The sequence below is a fragment of the Lepidochelys kempii genome, chromosome 3, assembly GCF_965140285.1.
Source record: "Lepidochelys kempii isolate rLepKem1 chromosome 3, rLepKem1.hap1, whole genome shotgun sequence".
NCBI lineage: Eukaryota > Metazoa > Chordata > Testudines > Cheloniidae > Lepidochelys > Lepidochelys kempii.
The window spans coordinates 98,392,316-98,409,185 of NC_136382.1; the positions used below are offsets into that span (position 1 = coordinate 98,392,316).

At 43.0% G+C, this 16,870-nt stretch overlaps 1 protein-coding gene across 7 annotated transcripts in view; it reads right to left on the bottom strand.

Annotated features, from left to right (window-relative positions):
• The window catches only part of MTCL3 (MTCL family member 3), a 58,451-nt gene that overhangs the window by 6,812 nt on the left and 34,769 nt on the right, over nucleotides 1-16,870 (bottom strand). For 4 of the 7 annotated variants that reach the window (XM_073337253.2, XM_073337254.2, XM_073337251.2 and 1 more), the window contains exons 4-6: nucleotides 15,441-15,512; nucleotides 13,532-14,707; nucleotides 10,412-10,580 (exon numbers count right to left, since the gene is read on the bottom strand). In XM_073337253.2, coding sequence (XP_073193354.2) covers nucleotides 10,412-10,580; nucleotides 13,532-14,707; nucleotides 15,441-15,512 — 1,417 coding nt within the window. Of the gene's footprint in view, nucleotides 1-10,411; nucleotides 10,758-13,531; nucleotides 14,708-15,440; nucleotides 15,513-16,870 lie in introns of those variants that run through there. The other 3 variants (XM_073337252.2, XM_073337256.2, XM_073337255.2) reach the window with 3 other exon arrangements.

The window sequence follows — 16,870 nt, forward strand, 5'->3', positions numbered from 1 at the left end:
GAAGACATTATTTGGGTGCTTATTCTGCCCCTGTGAAAGATATGCAATGGGACTCGGACTGTTTATACAAGTTTCAAAAGCCATTTAAAAAAAGAACAAAGATGTCTGAATATGACAGACAGTCCCTGAGGAAAATCCTCAGCCCATTCATTTAGAAATCCTTCTTTTTTAAAACCTCAGAGCTACTTTCTGCCCTCAGTTACACTCAAGCAACCCAACTGTTCTCAATGGGAGCTGTGCCTATGTAAAGCAGGGCAGAACTGAGCCCCTAACCCAGGATTATGGATCAGACCCTCCTCTCACAACACTGCAGCTTCAATGGGGTCAACAAGGTAAGTGAGGGCAGAATACTATCCTATGAATTTTTACTCCTATCGTTCCTTAATATAGACTGTAATTCCAATGTATTTAATTACATTTTACTGAATTAGTGCCTGTCATCATCCAAGTGCTGTGAAACAAAATATTAAAACACAGACTCAGCCAAATCCTGAACTCAGTTTTTACTGAAATTAACTTGAGATTTGCCTCAGTCAGAGTGAGGATTGACTAAAAACAGTGCAAAGGCTTCAGGGGTAGTCCTGTGAATAATATGATGCTACTCAGTAGGAGGCCAGACCCAAGACCCACTGAAGTCAGTAGGAATCTTTCAGATTACTTCAACAGGCACTGGATCATATCCAGGCCTTGTAAGCACCACAGAAAGAGGTGTATAAGGATTGTAGCTGCTTTGGATTCAGTTAAGAGTGTTAGAAGATTCGAATTAAAATTTATGGAATTGTGAAGGAGCTGAGTTTGTAGCCCACCTCTGCACTGACCATATGCAGCTCCCCTTGAAGTCAAGAGAGGTATTTGCCTGAGTGAGGGCAGAATTTGAGCCCTACATTTTATTTTTAAAGTACGGTTCTACTTGAAAATGACTGTTTTAAAATGGCATCTTGTTATTCAATAGACAAGATCCCTGTGTGACTGGCACCTGCTGGCAGAGTCTACCCGGCTCTTACATGGGCATGCTGTGATTAGGAGGGCACAAGAAGTCTTATCCCATCTGCAACCCATTTAAAGGCCAGGCAAAATTGCAGCACTTGTGCTGAGGGAGTGCAGGGACTCCTCAATCCCCATTCTCCTGGGGGCATACAACATGCCCCTGGGGGGAAAGCAGAGACAGCACCTTGGCCTTCCCCCCAACCAGCCTGCAAAGCAGAATGGGGACACCCAGCTAGCAGACTGCACCCAAGAAAAGGATGTAATAGCAGGCATGTTCCCATTACAAGCTGGAGAGCTCAGAGAAGTTTTCTGCTAAGTGCCTCCTCAAACTCTCACTGAGGCAATGCAGTTCCGCACTAGGGTTGCCAATTTTGTTTGGAAGTATTCCTGGAGATTTAAACACATGATGATCTTTAATTAAAGATTAATCTTTAATTCCTGGAGGGTTGGCAACCCTACTCCGCACTGTCCCCTATTCTGGACATGATCTAGCCCTTAGTGACAAGAAAAGATTTACTACTGTAAGCACCAGAGTCAACATGGCTACAAAGGAGATTCCTGTATTCTATTACTTTTTATACATCAGCAGTCTTGGTAACTAAATTCCATCTGCAAAAGGGGTTTCGTGGAAAATACAAACACTGTTCAACCCCTCTGGTTTCACTGACACCACTGTGAGGGAGGGAAATATCATCCACAATTTACAGTTGGGGGAACAGAGTCACAGCTACATCATGCAACTTGCTCAAGGTCACATTCGAAATCTATGGCAGACATTTATAACTTGTTTACTCTCCTAAATTACAGCATAGTTTACCAATAAGCACTGCATATCTAATGGCAGAACCTGGTCTTGCATATTGTTTCCCCATCACTAAAAGAAAATAACAGTGTCAGAAATTTAAGTCAGTAGGTGTTAGGTGCCTACCTGACATTTCTGCCTTTGAAAATCACCCTCCTATCCCATTATATTCTGGGCTGATAAGAAGAAATGATGTATTATATTCAAAGGCTCTGCTTGTTTGTGTAAACAACCCTTGAAGTTCATGTGCAGTTCATATTTTTTTATAATGCACATTTAGACAGTTATGGTTTTGTCAATTTTTTATTATTCAACTGCTGGGTATATTTTTGCTTCATATGGGCACCTGCTCTCTTCCAGTTCTGATTCTAAAGCACTGGTGACAGATGTCAGCAGACCCTTGTCTTATTATATCTGTAATCTGGAGCTTCAGGCAACCATATTTTCAGAAGAAAGAAATATCTTTGTCCCTGAACAAGATCTTTCAAACTACCATTTATTTTCATCTGTGCAAGTTACTTTACAGTAACAATTTAGAAAACATTTTAGAGGCATTTATTATTTAAAGAATGTACATCTGGATCTTAAAAGGAAACAGTCTTGACTCAATTTCTCTGGTTGCATTCAAAGAGAAAATACATTCAGAATCTACCCAGGTAGGAAATCAGTGAAGGCCAGAGAATGACCTAAAATGTTCATTTTTTAATACTGCTACCATAATGATGCACACATGGCAGTAATCTTTAGGGCTATCAAACGATTAAAAAAATAATCACAATTAACCACAAGATTAAAAAAAATAGTTGTGATTAATCACAGTTTTAACGGTGCTGTTAATAATAGAATACCAATTTAAATTTATTATAAATATTTTTGGATGTTTTTCTACATTTTCAAATATATTGATTTCAATTACAACACAGAACACAAAGTGTACAGTGCTCACTTTATGCTATTATATTTTATTACAAATATCTGCGCTGTAAAAAAGATAAAAGAAATATTTTTCAATTCACCTCATGCAAGTACTGTAGTGCAATCTCTTTATCATGAAAGTGCAACGTACAAATGTAGAATTATTTTTAACATAAACACATTCAAAAACAAAACAATGTAAAACTTTACTGCCTACAAGTGCACTCAGTCCTACTTCTTGTTCAGCCAAAGAGGGGAACCAATAGGAGATTTCTAAAGATAGCTACAGCACTAGACCTAAGGTTTAAGAATCTGAAGTGCTTTCCAATAGCTGAGTGGGACCAGGTGTGGAATATGCTGTCAAAAGTCTTAAAAGAGCAACACTCTGACGCGGAAACTACAGAACCCAAACCACCAAAAAAGAAAATCACCCTTCTGTTGGTGGCACCTGACTCAAACAATGAAAATGAATGTGCGACAGTCCACACTGCTTTGGATCTGTAAGGATAAGGCCATTTCCTGTAGCCATATTGTAAGGCCCAAGGCCTTTGTCTGCAGCCATATTAGGAGAGTAGCAGCCATAAGTCAAGAAGCAGAAAGTCACATCCTCACATTCCATCTAAATTACATTTAAACAATATAATATTGGGCTGTTAAGAAGGCGATCCTGTCCTAATAGTACCCACTATTAAGTAAAGAAACAGATCTTAAGGTGGTTAAAGAAAACTTGATAGCATTCTGTCTGGCAAGCAATCACTTACCAATAGTTGTGGTTGTAAAATCCTGATTTCTTTATTGTTTTGTCTTTATGGTCCCCATTTCTCTATTGTTTGTCTGTATGGTCTCTTTCTGGTTCTTTGATTGTTTCTGTCTGTTACATAATTAATTTTGCTGGGTGTAAATCAATTAAGGTGGTGCGGTATGATTGGTTAAAGAATTGTTTTACAATATGTTAGGATTGGTTTGAGAATTGTTTACTAATATTCTAGTAAAATGATGGTTAAGGTAGAGCTAAGCAGGACTCAAGTTTCACTATATAAACTGGGGTCAAAAAGGAAGTTCTTCGGAACCAACTCCAGGACACAGCCTCAAGATCAGAGCTGCGAGACCTCAACACCCTGCCAACCATGCTGTGCAGAAGTTGGAGTCCCCCAAATGACCTGATCCTGACTGGCCATCAGGGGAAAATACATCTGCCCTAATGTAAGTGGCAAGCACTGTATGCTTAGCGTGCCTTCTGTTTTGGTAATTGTTAATAAATAGAGGGTAAGTAGGATACTACTGTGTAAGGCTCTTTCACTGGTAAAAGACCCCACAAACCCGCAGAGTGTAAGGTTACGACCTGAGCCCACAGAAGGGTAAGGACGGGTGCTTAAATTAACAGAGTTACGCCTGAGCCCTAGGGTAAGGGGTAAAGGTGGGTGCCTAAATTAAGAGGGTTACGCCTTGAGCCCTAGGAACTCCGTAAAGGTGGGTGCCCCTAGAGTGTGCAAGTAACAGAGAATTTTGTGTGGGTAATAGATTGTTATCTAGCAGAACCCATCATCAGCATGGAAGCATGCCCTCTAGAACAGTGGTCGAAGTAGGAAGGGGCATATGAATGTTTAGCATATCTGGCACGTAAATACCTTGCAATGCCGTCTACAACAGTGCCATGTGAAGGCCTGTTCTCACTTTTAGTTGACATTGTAACTAAGATGCTGGCAGTATTATCTCCCATATATGTAAACAAACTTTTTTGTTTTAATGATTGGCTGAACAAGAAGTAGGACTGAGTGGACTTGTAGGCGCTAAAGTTTTACATTGTTTTATTTTTGAATGCAGTTATGTAAAAAAAAGAATTCTACATTTGTAAGTTGCACTTTCACGATAATGAGATTGTACTACAGTACTTGTATTAGGTGAATTGAAAAATACTATTTATTTTGTTTATCTTTTTTACAGTGCAAATGTATATAATCAAATAATATAAAGTGAGCACTGTATCCTTTGTATTCTTGTTTAATTGAAATCAATATTTGAGAATGTAGAAAAACATCCAAAATGATTTATAATATCTTTAAATTGGTATTCTATTATTGTTTAACAGTGTGATTAAAACTACGATTAATCACAACTTTTAAAAAATCTAGTTAATTTGTTTTGTGTTAATCGCTTGAGTTAACTGTGATTAATTGACAGCCCTAGTAATCTTGTTATTATTTCACTAGTAGGGTAAGACCTGTTCAGTGCTAGAATAGGGGACATTTGGAAAAACTCAAGCGTGCTTCAGGAGCAGCATTAATGATTCAGGACCTGATTCAATTCTCAAAATGAAGTCACTTCTGATTTACACTACTGTAAGTGGGATCAGAATTAGGCCTATATAAGTGGGACTCTTCCCTCTGAGGCAATATTGAATGAATGCTCCAGAGGCACTGTATTGCAGGAAGAGCTGTCTTTCAGACAGATATAAAGCACAGAAGGTCCTTGTGGTCAAATCCCAAGGCATTTTTCGCAAAAGCAGGATGTTAATCCCACCATTCTGCCCAAATTCAAATTTGTGTTAATTACATTCTACCTACCAAAATTCCTTCTGCAGCTTCAAATAGATGTTAATTTCACTTCCTGCCTTAACTGTGGTGTAACATTTCTGTGCATGTTTTAAGAACCAGTCCTTCAAATGATTACTATGTGGTGTGTAGCCCTTTCTACCACAAATAGTCCCATTTACTTGGATGGGCCTACTCACGACAACGAGCACTGTGCCTGGTAGTGTTTGCAAGTATTTTGGTGCTAAAACAGCTGTATCATTCTACTGCACCTGTGCCTGCATTTCAACGGTTGGTGAAGTAATTCCTATGTAAACTTGTAAAGTGAATTGGTTTCCTTTGTGGTGAAATTTATTATATAGAGGTAGGTTATTACAATGAAGCTGATGATGATGCAGACACCTTTAACATGAAAGCCAGATTTTTAATCAAATCTAAGGATATGTTGTACAGTCATGTTGACTAATATTAATGCTTACTTTAATAAAACAGGTTCATGGTCAGTGGGAGCTCCAGAGCCGGCGCTTGGGGCAGGGGCAGCGCACGGAGCCCCCCTGGCTGCGCCTCCGCCTAGGGGTTGAGGGACATGTTGCCGCTTCCAGGAACCACGTAGAGCCAGGTAGGGAGCCTGACAGCCCTGCACCAACTGGACTTTTAATGGCTTGGTCAGTGGTGCTGACTAGAGCTGCCAGGGTCCCTTTTCGACTGGGTGTTCTGGTCGAAAACCAGATGCCTGGCAACTCTAATCAGGGGCCCTGGAAAAACTGGCACCCCTATGCCCCAACCCTTCTCCCTGGCTCTGCTCACCAGGGTTGGGATGGGCTTTGTCATTTCCATACTGAATCGTCCCCCTCTTCCCCCTGCATGTTTTGGCTCATGGAGAGCAGACAGAGCAGGATGGAGCACATTTTTCCCTACACTCTGGGTCCTGCCTCAGCAGCTGGACACAGCCTCCTGGGTCCTAGTGCCCACCTGTTTCCTCTACAACAGTGAGTGTGTGCGGGTGGGGTGGGGGGCAGAACAAGGGAGACAGGGTGAGAAGAAAAGGGGAGAGGAAGGAGGAGGGGATGAGGAAGAGACAGGGATACGGGAATGGGTGGGTGCAAGAAGCATGTAGCATACCCTGGGCAGCAGCAGCCCCAGCAGGGAGGCAACAACAGCAGTGCCAGAACAGGGACATCACTGCAGCAGTCGGTGCCGCAGTGGTTGCCAGCAGCAGCTGGGGCTCCCCCGCTGCACCATCCTGTCCCCCCCAGCACTTACAGCCCAGGTACCACTGTAGGCCGAGGGTGAGAGCCAGTGAAACAAGGGGACTGACTTCGGCATGCATGTGTGCGTGTGTGCATGGGCACGCTTTGTCCCCACAAATATAGCAGCCAAACTACACCTATGGCCCAGGACTGGAGGAACTCTAGCTCCCTGCTGTGGCCTCAGGGCTGGGGGAGCTCTCACTTCCTGCTGTGGCCCAGGGCCATGGTGGGGAAAGGGGACGGAGCTTCTCCAGTCTTGGGGCCACAGTGGGTGGGGGGAGGAGGGGATAAAGGAGTAAGGTTGTGGGGCCACAGTGGGGGGGCAGAATGGGGCTGTGTGTGGAGAAGGGACAGAATGGGGTGGGGGCTGTGGGCGGGGCCACAGGCAGAAGGGTTAGAACGGGGGCAAGACTGCAGGCGGAAGGGGTTTGGGGTGGAGGGCCCCCCACTTGCTCTGGCAAAACCTTAATCTGCCTCTGGCTGGAAGAGCTTTCAGCCACCCTCCCACCCTAGCAGCGGGGCTCTTTTGCTATAATGAACCCGTAGCTATAACGAACAAATGGCTTGGATCCTGATAGATTCATTATAGTGAGGGCATACTGTATAGCTACATCTCTCAGCAGTGTCGATTTTCTGCCCCCCCAAGATATGCAGACATACCGATCTAACTTCCTATTGTAGACCAGGCCCTAGTCTGCAGAGTTTCATTCTGTCAACCCTCTTGTTCAACATCGATACAAGGCCTCTAGGGAGAGTGTGAGATGATTTGGGTTGCAGTACCATATGCTATGCTGATGATATTCAGCTGTTTGGGGCAGATACTCAGCTGATATAAATCAGCATAGTTCCATGGAACCTGGACTCTGGTCTGCTTTCCCAATGCCTAACTTAGAGCACTGAAAGAGTTAAACTCAGTTCAGAAAAAGTGGATGTGACATTGTCAAGGCAAAGGAAGGCATCCTGAGAAATTGATGGGGTTACAAATTCTCTGTCCTATGCAGGGGTATTCCCACCTCTTGATTCAGATGTCACAATTTCAGGGTATTATTGGACCCATCGCTGCTGCTGAATTCCAAGGTAGAAGCAAATCCCTGCAAACAGCTTTCACAGATGGATTAAAACTGTTCTGTGTGAATGATTTGTTGTAGTAGGAATACAAATAAATAGTTTTTGTAAAGCATAAAACCCCTATAGAAATCCAGTCATACTGTTTACAGAAAGAATTCTGGACCATTATAAATTAATAAACATATTGCACCAGGGTATAACTTTACAGGAACATTGATACACACACATCAAGATAATTGAGGGTTAACCCAGATTCTGATCTCACACCATTGCAAGCCGAGTGACTCCACTGACTTCAAGGGACTCATTCTGGATTTAAACTTGGGTGAGGGAATTTAGAATCAGGCCCTTATCAGGCACTTTTATTAAATAAACGATGCAGAAAGGTATGAGTTAAAATCCATGCCCAGCATTCGAGGCTCAGATCTGAATGTTCCTTTTTTATTGATTGAGTTGGTAACATTTAAAAATGCCAAACTGATCTTTCCCTCAAAGGAGATTTAAAAACAAACAAACAAAAATCCCTTTGTGCTAAATTTTTTATATGACAAGCTTTAGCTTGGAGAAATATTTTTTTAATTGCAGCATTGCAACTCTCTGGAAATAGGAGTTTCTCAGGAAGTGCTGAGAAATCCTGATTGGGGGTGGGGAAGGAGAGCAAAAGCGAGGGCTTTCTTCTTCAGTGACCTTTCAGTGGATAAGGAAAGTCACAAAGCAATAAGTGAATGTCCCTTTGGAGATTATGAGTGTTCCTTGGGAAAAGATGATCTAGCCATAGCATCCCTAGCCCCACTAATCTCTGATGGATGGAATGGTCCCTTGGGCAACTGGGCATGAATTAGAGAAGCCTTCAGGGTCCTCTGACTTACTCCAGGAACCAGACCAGGTCCTATCCTTCCCCAGAATCTGAGAAATATGAAGATGGTTTAAGGCCACTTTTTCTAGCAACACCCTGGCAGGTCCTCCAAGACCTGAGAACCTGGGCTTACTCGTTATGTGGTGCTCATTACCATCGCATCTGCACACCTCTCAATAATTTATAAAGAAATAACAAAGACAGTTTCCTTTGCTTTCTTCACAAAAGATAGAAGTAAATTTCTTGATTAAATTATAGTTAGGGGGTTTTGATTGTTTGTTTTGTTTTATTTTTGTTGTTATGGGAGAAGAGCTTTTTGAGAGAAAGCTCAATCAAAGAAATGAGGTTTGCATTTAATTCTGTGAAGTTACTACTTTCTTAGCTCCTGTGGAATGAATTCCACAAGTTAGGTCCAAGCTCCTCTGAAAGTTAAGTCTCTAGCACTAAAAGGCATTCCTTCAATTAGCTGATCCCCAGGAGGGTTCTGAATACTAGGACAGAGACACTGACCTGAACTTTATTTATTTGGGAGCAAGTGCAGATAACAGAGCACTGCTGTGATAGGTCCATGGCAACCTATGTTGCTAAGCAGAAAGGCTGCTGCATTTTATACTAGTTGACGCTTTTTCAGGATGTGTGGCTTCATTCCTAGATAATACTTAGTTGCTATGCTCACTCTTAAAAATCAGAAATGCACGGACCACTATGGCCAAAAGGGTGGGCTGCAACCTTTAGATGGGTCACAGATAGAAGTGGCCTTTTTGCCACTGTGAGCAGTCCAAAAGACTCCAGGGTTGAAGACTGATTTAACAACCTGAGGGCAGATGCCTTAGTGGGGAGCCCATTACAGAGAAGGCCTATTCTTTGAGGCATTTCCCTCTTCCCAGTAGTATCACCTCCATCTTACCAGAGCTCAGTTTTAGTCAGTTGTTGTTTATGTAAGGGCTGATTTCAGCTAAGCAAAGAGAAAGCTGGAAGATGGTGTTGTTTAGATCTGACATAAAGGAGATGTAGAGATGGGTGTCATCTGAGTACTGGTGTCACTTCAGACCATATTGTCCCCACCAGCTGTCCCAGTGTCCCATGTTGAATAATACAGGGGAGAGGATTGAGCTTTATAGGACTCTTCAAGTGAGGGCTCTACCTCTGCCAGATGTGCTCGCTCTCCATATCTGACTCAATTCCAGTGGCTGCCAGTTCCTGACTTCCTCCTTGAGCCAGGAACCAGATCTGGGGAGGTGAAAAGTCAGGCCAGGGTGGAGTGAGCCAGCAGATCTTACAGTAAGGTAGGGAGGCAAATTAGGGTTAGTGGCCAAGAGAGATGGACTGACATGATAAGGCTGGTGAGCTGATCAATATGGGGTCAGAGGGATAGACCAGGCGAACACTGCAGTTTTTCCTATCCCTATGCCACCTCTCAACCTATGTTTTCACACAAAACTGTCTTATTACACATCATTCTAATTTTGACACCTCCTCCCTACCATTCACCACTGAAGTGATAAGGACCTCAAACAGGATAGGATATAAAGTCCACTCTATAGGCCTGATCCTCAACGGTGCTGAGCATCCACAACTCTCAGCAATGTCAACAGAAGCTGTGGATGTCCCTCCCTGCCAGGGAGCAGGTCACGTATGTGAGGAAGACTAAATGCAAAGTTCCTGTTTTTATCATTTGGATTTGAGCGTCAAATCCACACCACACAGTGGTGAAAAACATCAGTATCAAATGGGCCCACCATCACACAAAATGTACAAAAGCAGTGAAAAACAATTGTAACATACACACTGGAGGTGATTTTACTGTTCACTTGGGATTGCAATACAAATATTTTGAAATAAAGAAAACAAAATGACCCAATCAATTCTAGTAAGTAAAAATGAATGAATACTAGCTAAATTGGCTCAATTTTCTCAAGAACATTTTTATTATAAAAGTATAAAACAATTTTCTTAAGACAAAATTTAAAAAGTTTATATTTTATATTTTCCGTCAGCTTACCTGGAATACCTTGGTGAGCAGAATTCTTATTCAACTGGGTGGCTTTTTTAGATTTGGTTTTGCTTTTTGTTTTTGTTTCACTTTGTTTTGTTCTTTTTTGCAAACAAGTAGTCTTCAGTGTTTTTACAGCAGTGGCTACTACAGAAACTATATCTCTTGTACTTCTTATCTTGGAGGGTGGACAAAATGAACAAACTGAAAATAATACTACAATGAACAGTAAATGATTAAAGGTTTACAGTACAAAAAATAGTGTAAAAAGGAAGACAAGTTTAAATATTGTTGTGTAAGAAAGGGATGAAAACAACACAAGGATGAGAATAAGTAAAATGATAGGCTGGAACATCTGGGAAAGTAAATACAAAGACACAGAGAACGGTTAATTAATAAAAAGGAAACCTCAACATTTCAACAGACTAAGCAGTGAAGCAGGATCTAATACCATATTTGTTTGTTCGTTTAGAAAACACTAAGTTATCAATTTTACTTACATAGTGTGAGCCCCTCCTTCAAATGCTCCATGCACAGGTCTCCTTTTAAATTAATAGGGGCTCTACATGTGCAGAGCAATTGGCTAGGTGACAGAACTGTTGAAAAGGATCTGGGGTTTATAGTGAGTCAACAGTGTGATGCAGCTGTGAATAACGCTAACAACATTCTTGGGTGTATTAACAGGAGTGTTGGATATAAATCATGGGAAGTACTTGTCTCACTCTACTCAGCACTGGTGAGGCTTCAGCTGGAGTACTGTGACCAGTTCTTGGTGCCACACTTTTAGAAAGATGTGGACAAACTGGAGAGTGTCCGGAGGAGAGCAACATAAACAAGAAAAGATTTAGAAACTGACCTATGAGGAAAGGATTAAAAAACTGGGCATGTTTAGTCTTGAGAAAAGAAGACTGGGGGAGGGGGCACCTGATAACATACTTGAAATATGTTAAGGGCTGTTATAAAGGGGACCGTGATCAATTATTCTCCCTGTCCATTGATGGTAGGATGAGAAGTAATAAGCTTAATCTGCAGCAAGGGAGATTTAGGTTAGATATCCGGAAAAAATTTCTAACTATTTCTAACTATAAGGGTAGTTAAACTCTGGAATAGGCATCCAAGGGAGGTTGTGGAATCCCCATCACTGGATTTTTTAAGAATAGGTTAGACAAACACCTGTCAGCAATGGTCTAGGTTTACTTGGTCCTGCCTTAGCACAGGGGGTTGGACCTAACTCTTTGAAGTCCCTTCCAGCCTTTTATGATTCTTTGATTATAAATGCCAGATCGGGTCCATAATCTGGATGAGAATATGGTATAATGTCTTTTCCTTTTGTTAAAAGATGCAATGCATCCGGTCTCACTTTGATTTTATGCAGTGCACTGACAGTAATTGACTCTGTCTGTGACTTTCTGATACAAGGAAACAAATAATTAAATTAGTCAACATATGAATAAGAAATAGCTTTCAGCTTCACATGGCAACAATTCTGACTGTAGGGCTAGAAGTACTGTACAAAGTTAATATAACCTAATATGAGACTTTCTAGGAAAGACCAATAGCAACATTTGAAGTTACTCATGTTAAGATTACGGTAGTTAAATCTTATTCTTAAGGGCATAAGATGATAGTCACAGGGGTCAGGAAGGAATTATCTCCTTGAATTCAGCATGGCATAACACCGCATGTAGTATGGAGGAGTTCTGTTGTTTTTTGTTTCTTTTCCTTGCGCTGCAGCATAGGCTTGACTCACTCTAGATCAGGGGTCTCAAACACGCGGCCCGTGAAGTTAGTTTCTGCGGCCTGCCAGTTCCCCGCAGCCCTCCCGCCCCCTCAGCGTTTACCTAGAGCAGCTCCAGCCCGGCCCGGTGGACACCTGGGGCAGGGCAGGCTCCCTGCCTGCCTGTCCTGTCCCCGCGCTGCTCCGGGAAGCGGCCAGAACCTGGGGGGGCGGGGAGCACAGGGGTCTGGCCCTGGCCACTCCTCCAGGTACCTCCCCCGAAGCTCCCATTGGACACGGTTCCCCATTCCCAGCCAATGGGAGCTGCGGGGGGCGGTGCCTGGAGGTTCGGCCAGGGCAACACACAGACCCCTGTGCTCCCCACCCCCCCAGGTTCCGGCCGCTTCCCGGAGCAGTGCGGCGACAGAACAGGCAGATGGGGAGCCTGCCCTGCCCCTGGTGCGTGCTGGGCAAGAGCCCACCCCCCGAACCTCTGCTGCAGCTGAACCCCCTGCGTACCCCACACCCATCCTGCACCCCAACCCCCTGCCCTGAGCCCCCTGCTGCACCCTGCACCTCTCCGGACCCCATGCCCTGAGCTCTCAGCCGCACCCCACACCCCTCCTGCACCTGGACCCCCTGCCCTGAGCCCCCTGCCGCACCCCGCACCCCTCTAGCACCCCGATCCCCTGCCTTGAACCCCCTGCTGCACCCCCTGGGGGCAGGGAGGGTGTGGAGCTGGGGTGGGGATTTCAGGGAAGGGGTTGGAATGGGGGCAGGGAAGGGGTGGAAAGAGGTGGGGCAGGAGCGGGGCCTCATGGAAGGTGTGGAGTGAGGGTGGGGCAGGGGCAGCGGGGGGAGGGGGCGGTCAGTGATGCGGCCCTCATGCCAATGTACTAGTCCTCATGTGGCCCTCGTGGTCATTTGAGTTTGAGACCCCTGCTCTAGATGCAGTACACCATACTTCATTAACCATCTGATCTGTTAAAGCACTTGCTATATTCTATTCTACAGTTTGTTTTTGGTCATCACCTAGATTACGCTTCCATTTCACTCCCTCAGGCCAAAGAACATTTGTGCACTGACATTATTGGTGATGTCAGAACAACTCTGGCAAACACTGCCGCAAAGCCAGAATGTTCTGTCTCCCACAATAATAGTATCTACAGTATTTTGTTTATTTATTTTTTTAATGTTGAGGAGCCTGTTCTACAAACCCTTCCTTACATGAATAGTCATTACTCACATGAGTAGCCCCATTGACTCCATTAGGAGGATCAAATCCCATGTGACGGACTGGGGGATTTAAAATTAAATCATAGATATTTAGAAATGCATTATAGAGCAAATTAAAGGCTTAAACTATTTGGCAGTATCTTTTTACCTCTAGGCTGTAATAAGTAAAAAACTACCTGACTCACTGACAAAGGTTCATCTGCACTTCGGTCATCTGATGACTTTGGAACTTCTAGTCTGTCGATGAAAGTCTGGAGTTCTTTCCTAAATGCCTTCATCTGTGCATTGATTCGATAAAGAAGCTCATGCTCCCGAATCCTACTGCCATCATCTTCTTCATCCATGAGTCCGAATAGATCCCCATTGGCCACATAAATTCTTGCCTCAGTTATGATGGTACTCGTGTCAGAAATCAGACGATCTATCGTCTTGCCCAGTCGCTCGGCTTCAGAGCGGATGTCCTTCATCTGCTGCCGATCTGTGAAGCTCTTCTGCCACCCAGTTGGCGTAGGATAAAAAGACCTAGTGGGAGTCAGGCACCGGATATTGCGTACCTCCTCAGAGTCGCTTTCCCCTCCAATGGGACCTTCCCTTTTGCGGTGGGGAGGGCGGGAATCATCATCACTTTCTTTTTTCCCTGCATCACTTTCAGCATCACTGTCTCTGGGGCTGCCCCGGATCCCGAGGTGAGAGGCCAAATCATAGCGCTGCATGTTGGACATTAACACTCTGTTTTCATACTGAAGTTGCATGACTTTGCCACTGAGCTCATTGATTTGCATTCGGGCAGCTTTTAGCTCTTCTTGCAGTGCTTCCGTCTTGGCATTATCATGGTGCCTCGAGCTCTCATGGGTGCCAGACTTGTACTTGTATTTATTTAGCTCAGTTGTGATGCGCTTGTTTTGTTCCTCCAGGTCAGCCAAGTTTCTCCTCAGCAATTCTGTCTCATCTTCAACTAGCTGCAAATGCTGCCGTAACTCTGAGAGAGATTCGCTCTGTTCCCCCATGAGGGGATTTGCTGTTCCTGAGAAATCATCTCCTCTTAAATCATCAAGCTCTGCTTTCAGTCCTCTGTTTTCTACTTCCAGTTCTACTATTTTCCTTCCAAGGATGTTGGCTTCTTCCTCTACTAATCTCAATCTAAGTTTGAGTTCTGCTTCTCTTGTGGTAGGCGGTCCTCCAGCTTCACCTTTCGGTAAGGGACTGTCTAGATCCCCATAAAATGATCTATATTTTTGAAGCTCATGTTCAAATCTGTCTTTCTCCTTATCAATTTTAGCCATTTTTTTCCTCATAAGGGCAGCTTCTTCTTTAACAAACTGCAACTGGCATTTCAGATCTTCATTGTCCTCCTTAAAAAAAAATGAAAATAATTTTATGTCAATAAAGAGAGCATCACTTGAAATCAAACAACTTCAAATTAAAAGGTTAACAATAAAAGCAATATAACTTTAGAAGTTAAAATATGATTATAACAATTATTTTTCTACATCTGAAGATGAGATTAAGACAAAAAAGCCTTCTTTCTTTGCTATGAAAGCCTGCTCTGTTCCCAGAAAACATACGTTTTCAGCAGCCTTTCATGAAAGACTAAGATTTTATTGGCTCATGATGGGTGGAAAGTGAAAAGAGAGTGAAAGGATACTTTCTAATCTTCGTACCCAACAGGCTGAAAAACCAAAATTGAAAGTCAGTTAAATAAGGCAACAGACCCATAAAAGCATCTCAAAGTCAGCACCCAAAGGGCCAAGTCCTGGAGTCCCGATTCAGATGAAACTCTTGTTGACATCAGTGGGAGTTTTGCTTTTCACCCGGATACTACAAATTGGACTTCTGAGCCCATGCGGAGCCCTACTGCAGTCAATGCACAGGTCCACTTGTACTGTTGTCAATGCAGGATTGGGTCAGTTGTCAAGACTGCAGATTTGGGCCCAAGATCCCCATTTCCCAAACAGCAGTATGATATAATACTAAACGTCAAAACTAACAACAAAAACAAAGGGCCAGATCCTCCGTTCATGTAGACTGGGGTAGCTCCACAGAAGCCTCAAGCTGAGGATCTGGGCTGTTATTACTTCAACATACCTCAGTGGGTGTCTGCTGTGACTTTTTTTCTGATTTTTGCAAGTCTTTGCTCCCTCTTCTTTTCAATGACAGCTACAAAAAAGTGAGAGACATTGAACTTGTCACCAACCATGTATCTAATTCAGTCCCCTTTTCTAAAACATACCAAATCACAGACAATTATTTGGACTGCTTCTTCTAATTCCTGTAATATCACAAACAAGGGAGATAATTCTACCTTAAAATAACACAATAGAAATGCTGTACAAGACATAGTAAAATAGTAACCACTCTTGGTTGCATTTTCAATATTCAAGCATCAAATAATAAATCCTTACAACATCCCCATGAGGCAGGTAACAAACTTATTATAATTCATATTGTACAGATGGGTAAACTGAGGCAAGAAATCCTGGCTTCATTGAAGTCAATGAAGTTCTGCCATTAATGTCGATGGGGCCAGGATTTCACCCAGGGAGCTTAAGTGACTTCTGCCCAAGGCCAAAGAAGGAATCAGAAACAGGCAGTTCCCAGAGATCAGGAAATTAGGCCTCCCTGCTTTCATTTAAAAATATTTAAAAAAATAAATTTTAACACTAGAGCTGGTGAATTAATTTGTTATGAATCAATTATCTGATGGGCTTAGTCCTCTTTTCTGTTCACTGTTTATTTGCAAACGAATCCTGATGTATGTGAAAGTATTAATTAGTCACAGGTATTAACCAAATTGTCTTGCTGGCCAGTTTTCAAGTAGTAGAGCATTTGCAAATGGTTCACTATTCACAGAGTAGGATGGGTCACCAAAGTCACATGACATTGTTCTTCTGGCTGATTAGATAACTGGAAGCTTTTAAATATGGGAATTATAGACATGTAGGCCTGGAAGGGACCTCAATAGGTCATCTAGTCCAGTCCCCTGTACTGAGGCAGAACTAAGGTATGGTCTACACTACAGAGTTAGGTCGATGCAAGGCAGCTTATGTTAACCTAACTATGGAAGTGTCTACACTTAAATTTTGCTCCCACCAATGTAACTGCCCCGCTACACGGACTTAATAACTCCACCTCCATGAGCGGCACAAAGTCAAGGCTGATGTAGTTAGGTTGATGCAGTATCAGCGTAGTACTGCACTGCTTATGTGGACAGTTACTGGCTTTCAGGAACCATCCCACAATGCCCAAAACTGACAGTACAATCCATACAAGCACTCCTGGTGAGGACACACACCACTGACACAAGGAACAAAGTAGACATGCACAAGCAATGTACAGTAACTCCTCATGAGTGAATAACTCCTCACTCATGCACTCACGAAAGCTTATGCTCCAATACATCTGTTAGTCTATAAGGTGCCAAAGGACTCTTTGCCATCCTCACTTAAAGTCGTCCTGGTTAACGTTGTTTCCTTGTTACGTTGCTGATCAATTAGGGAACATGCTCATTTAAAGTT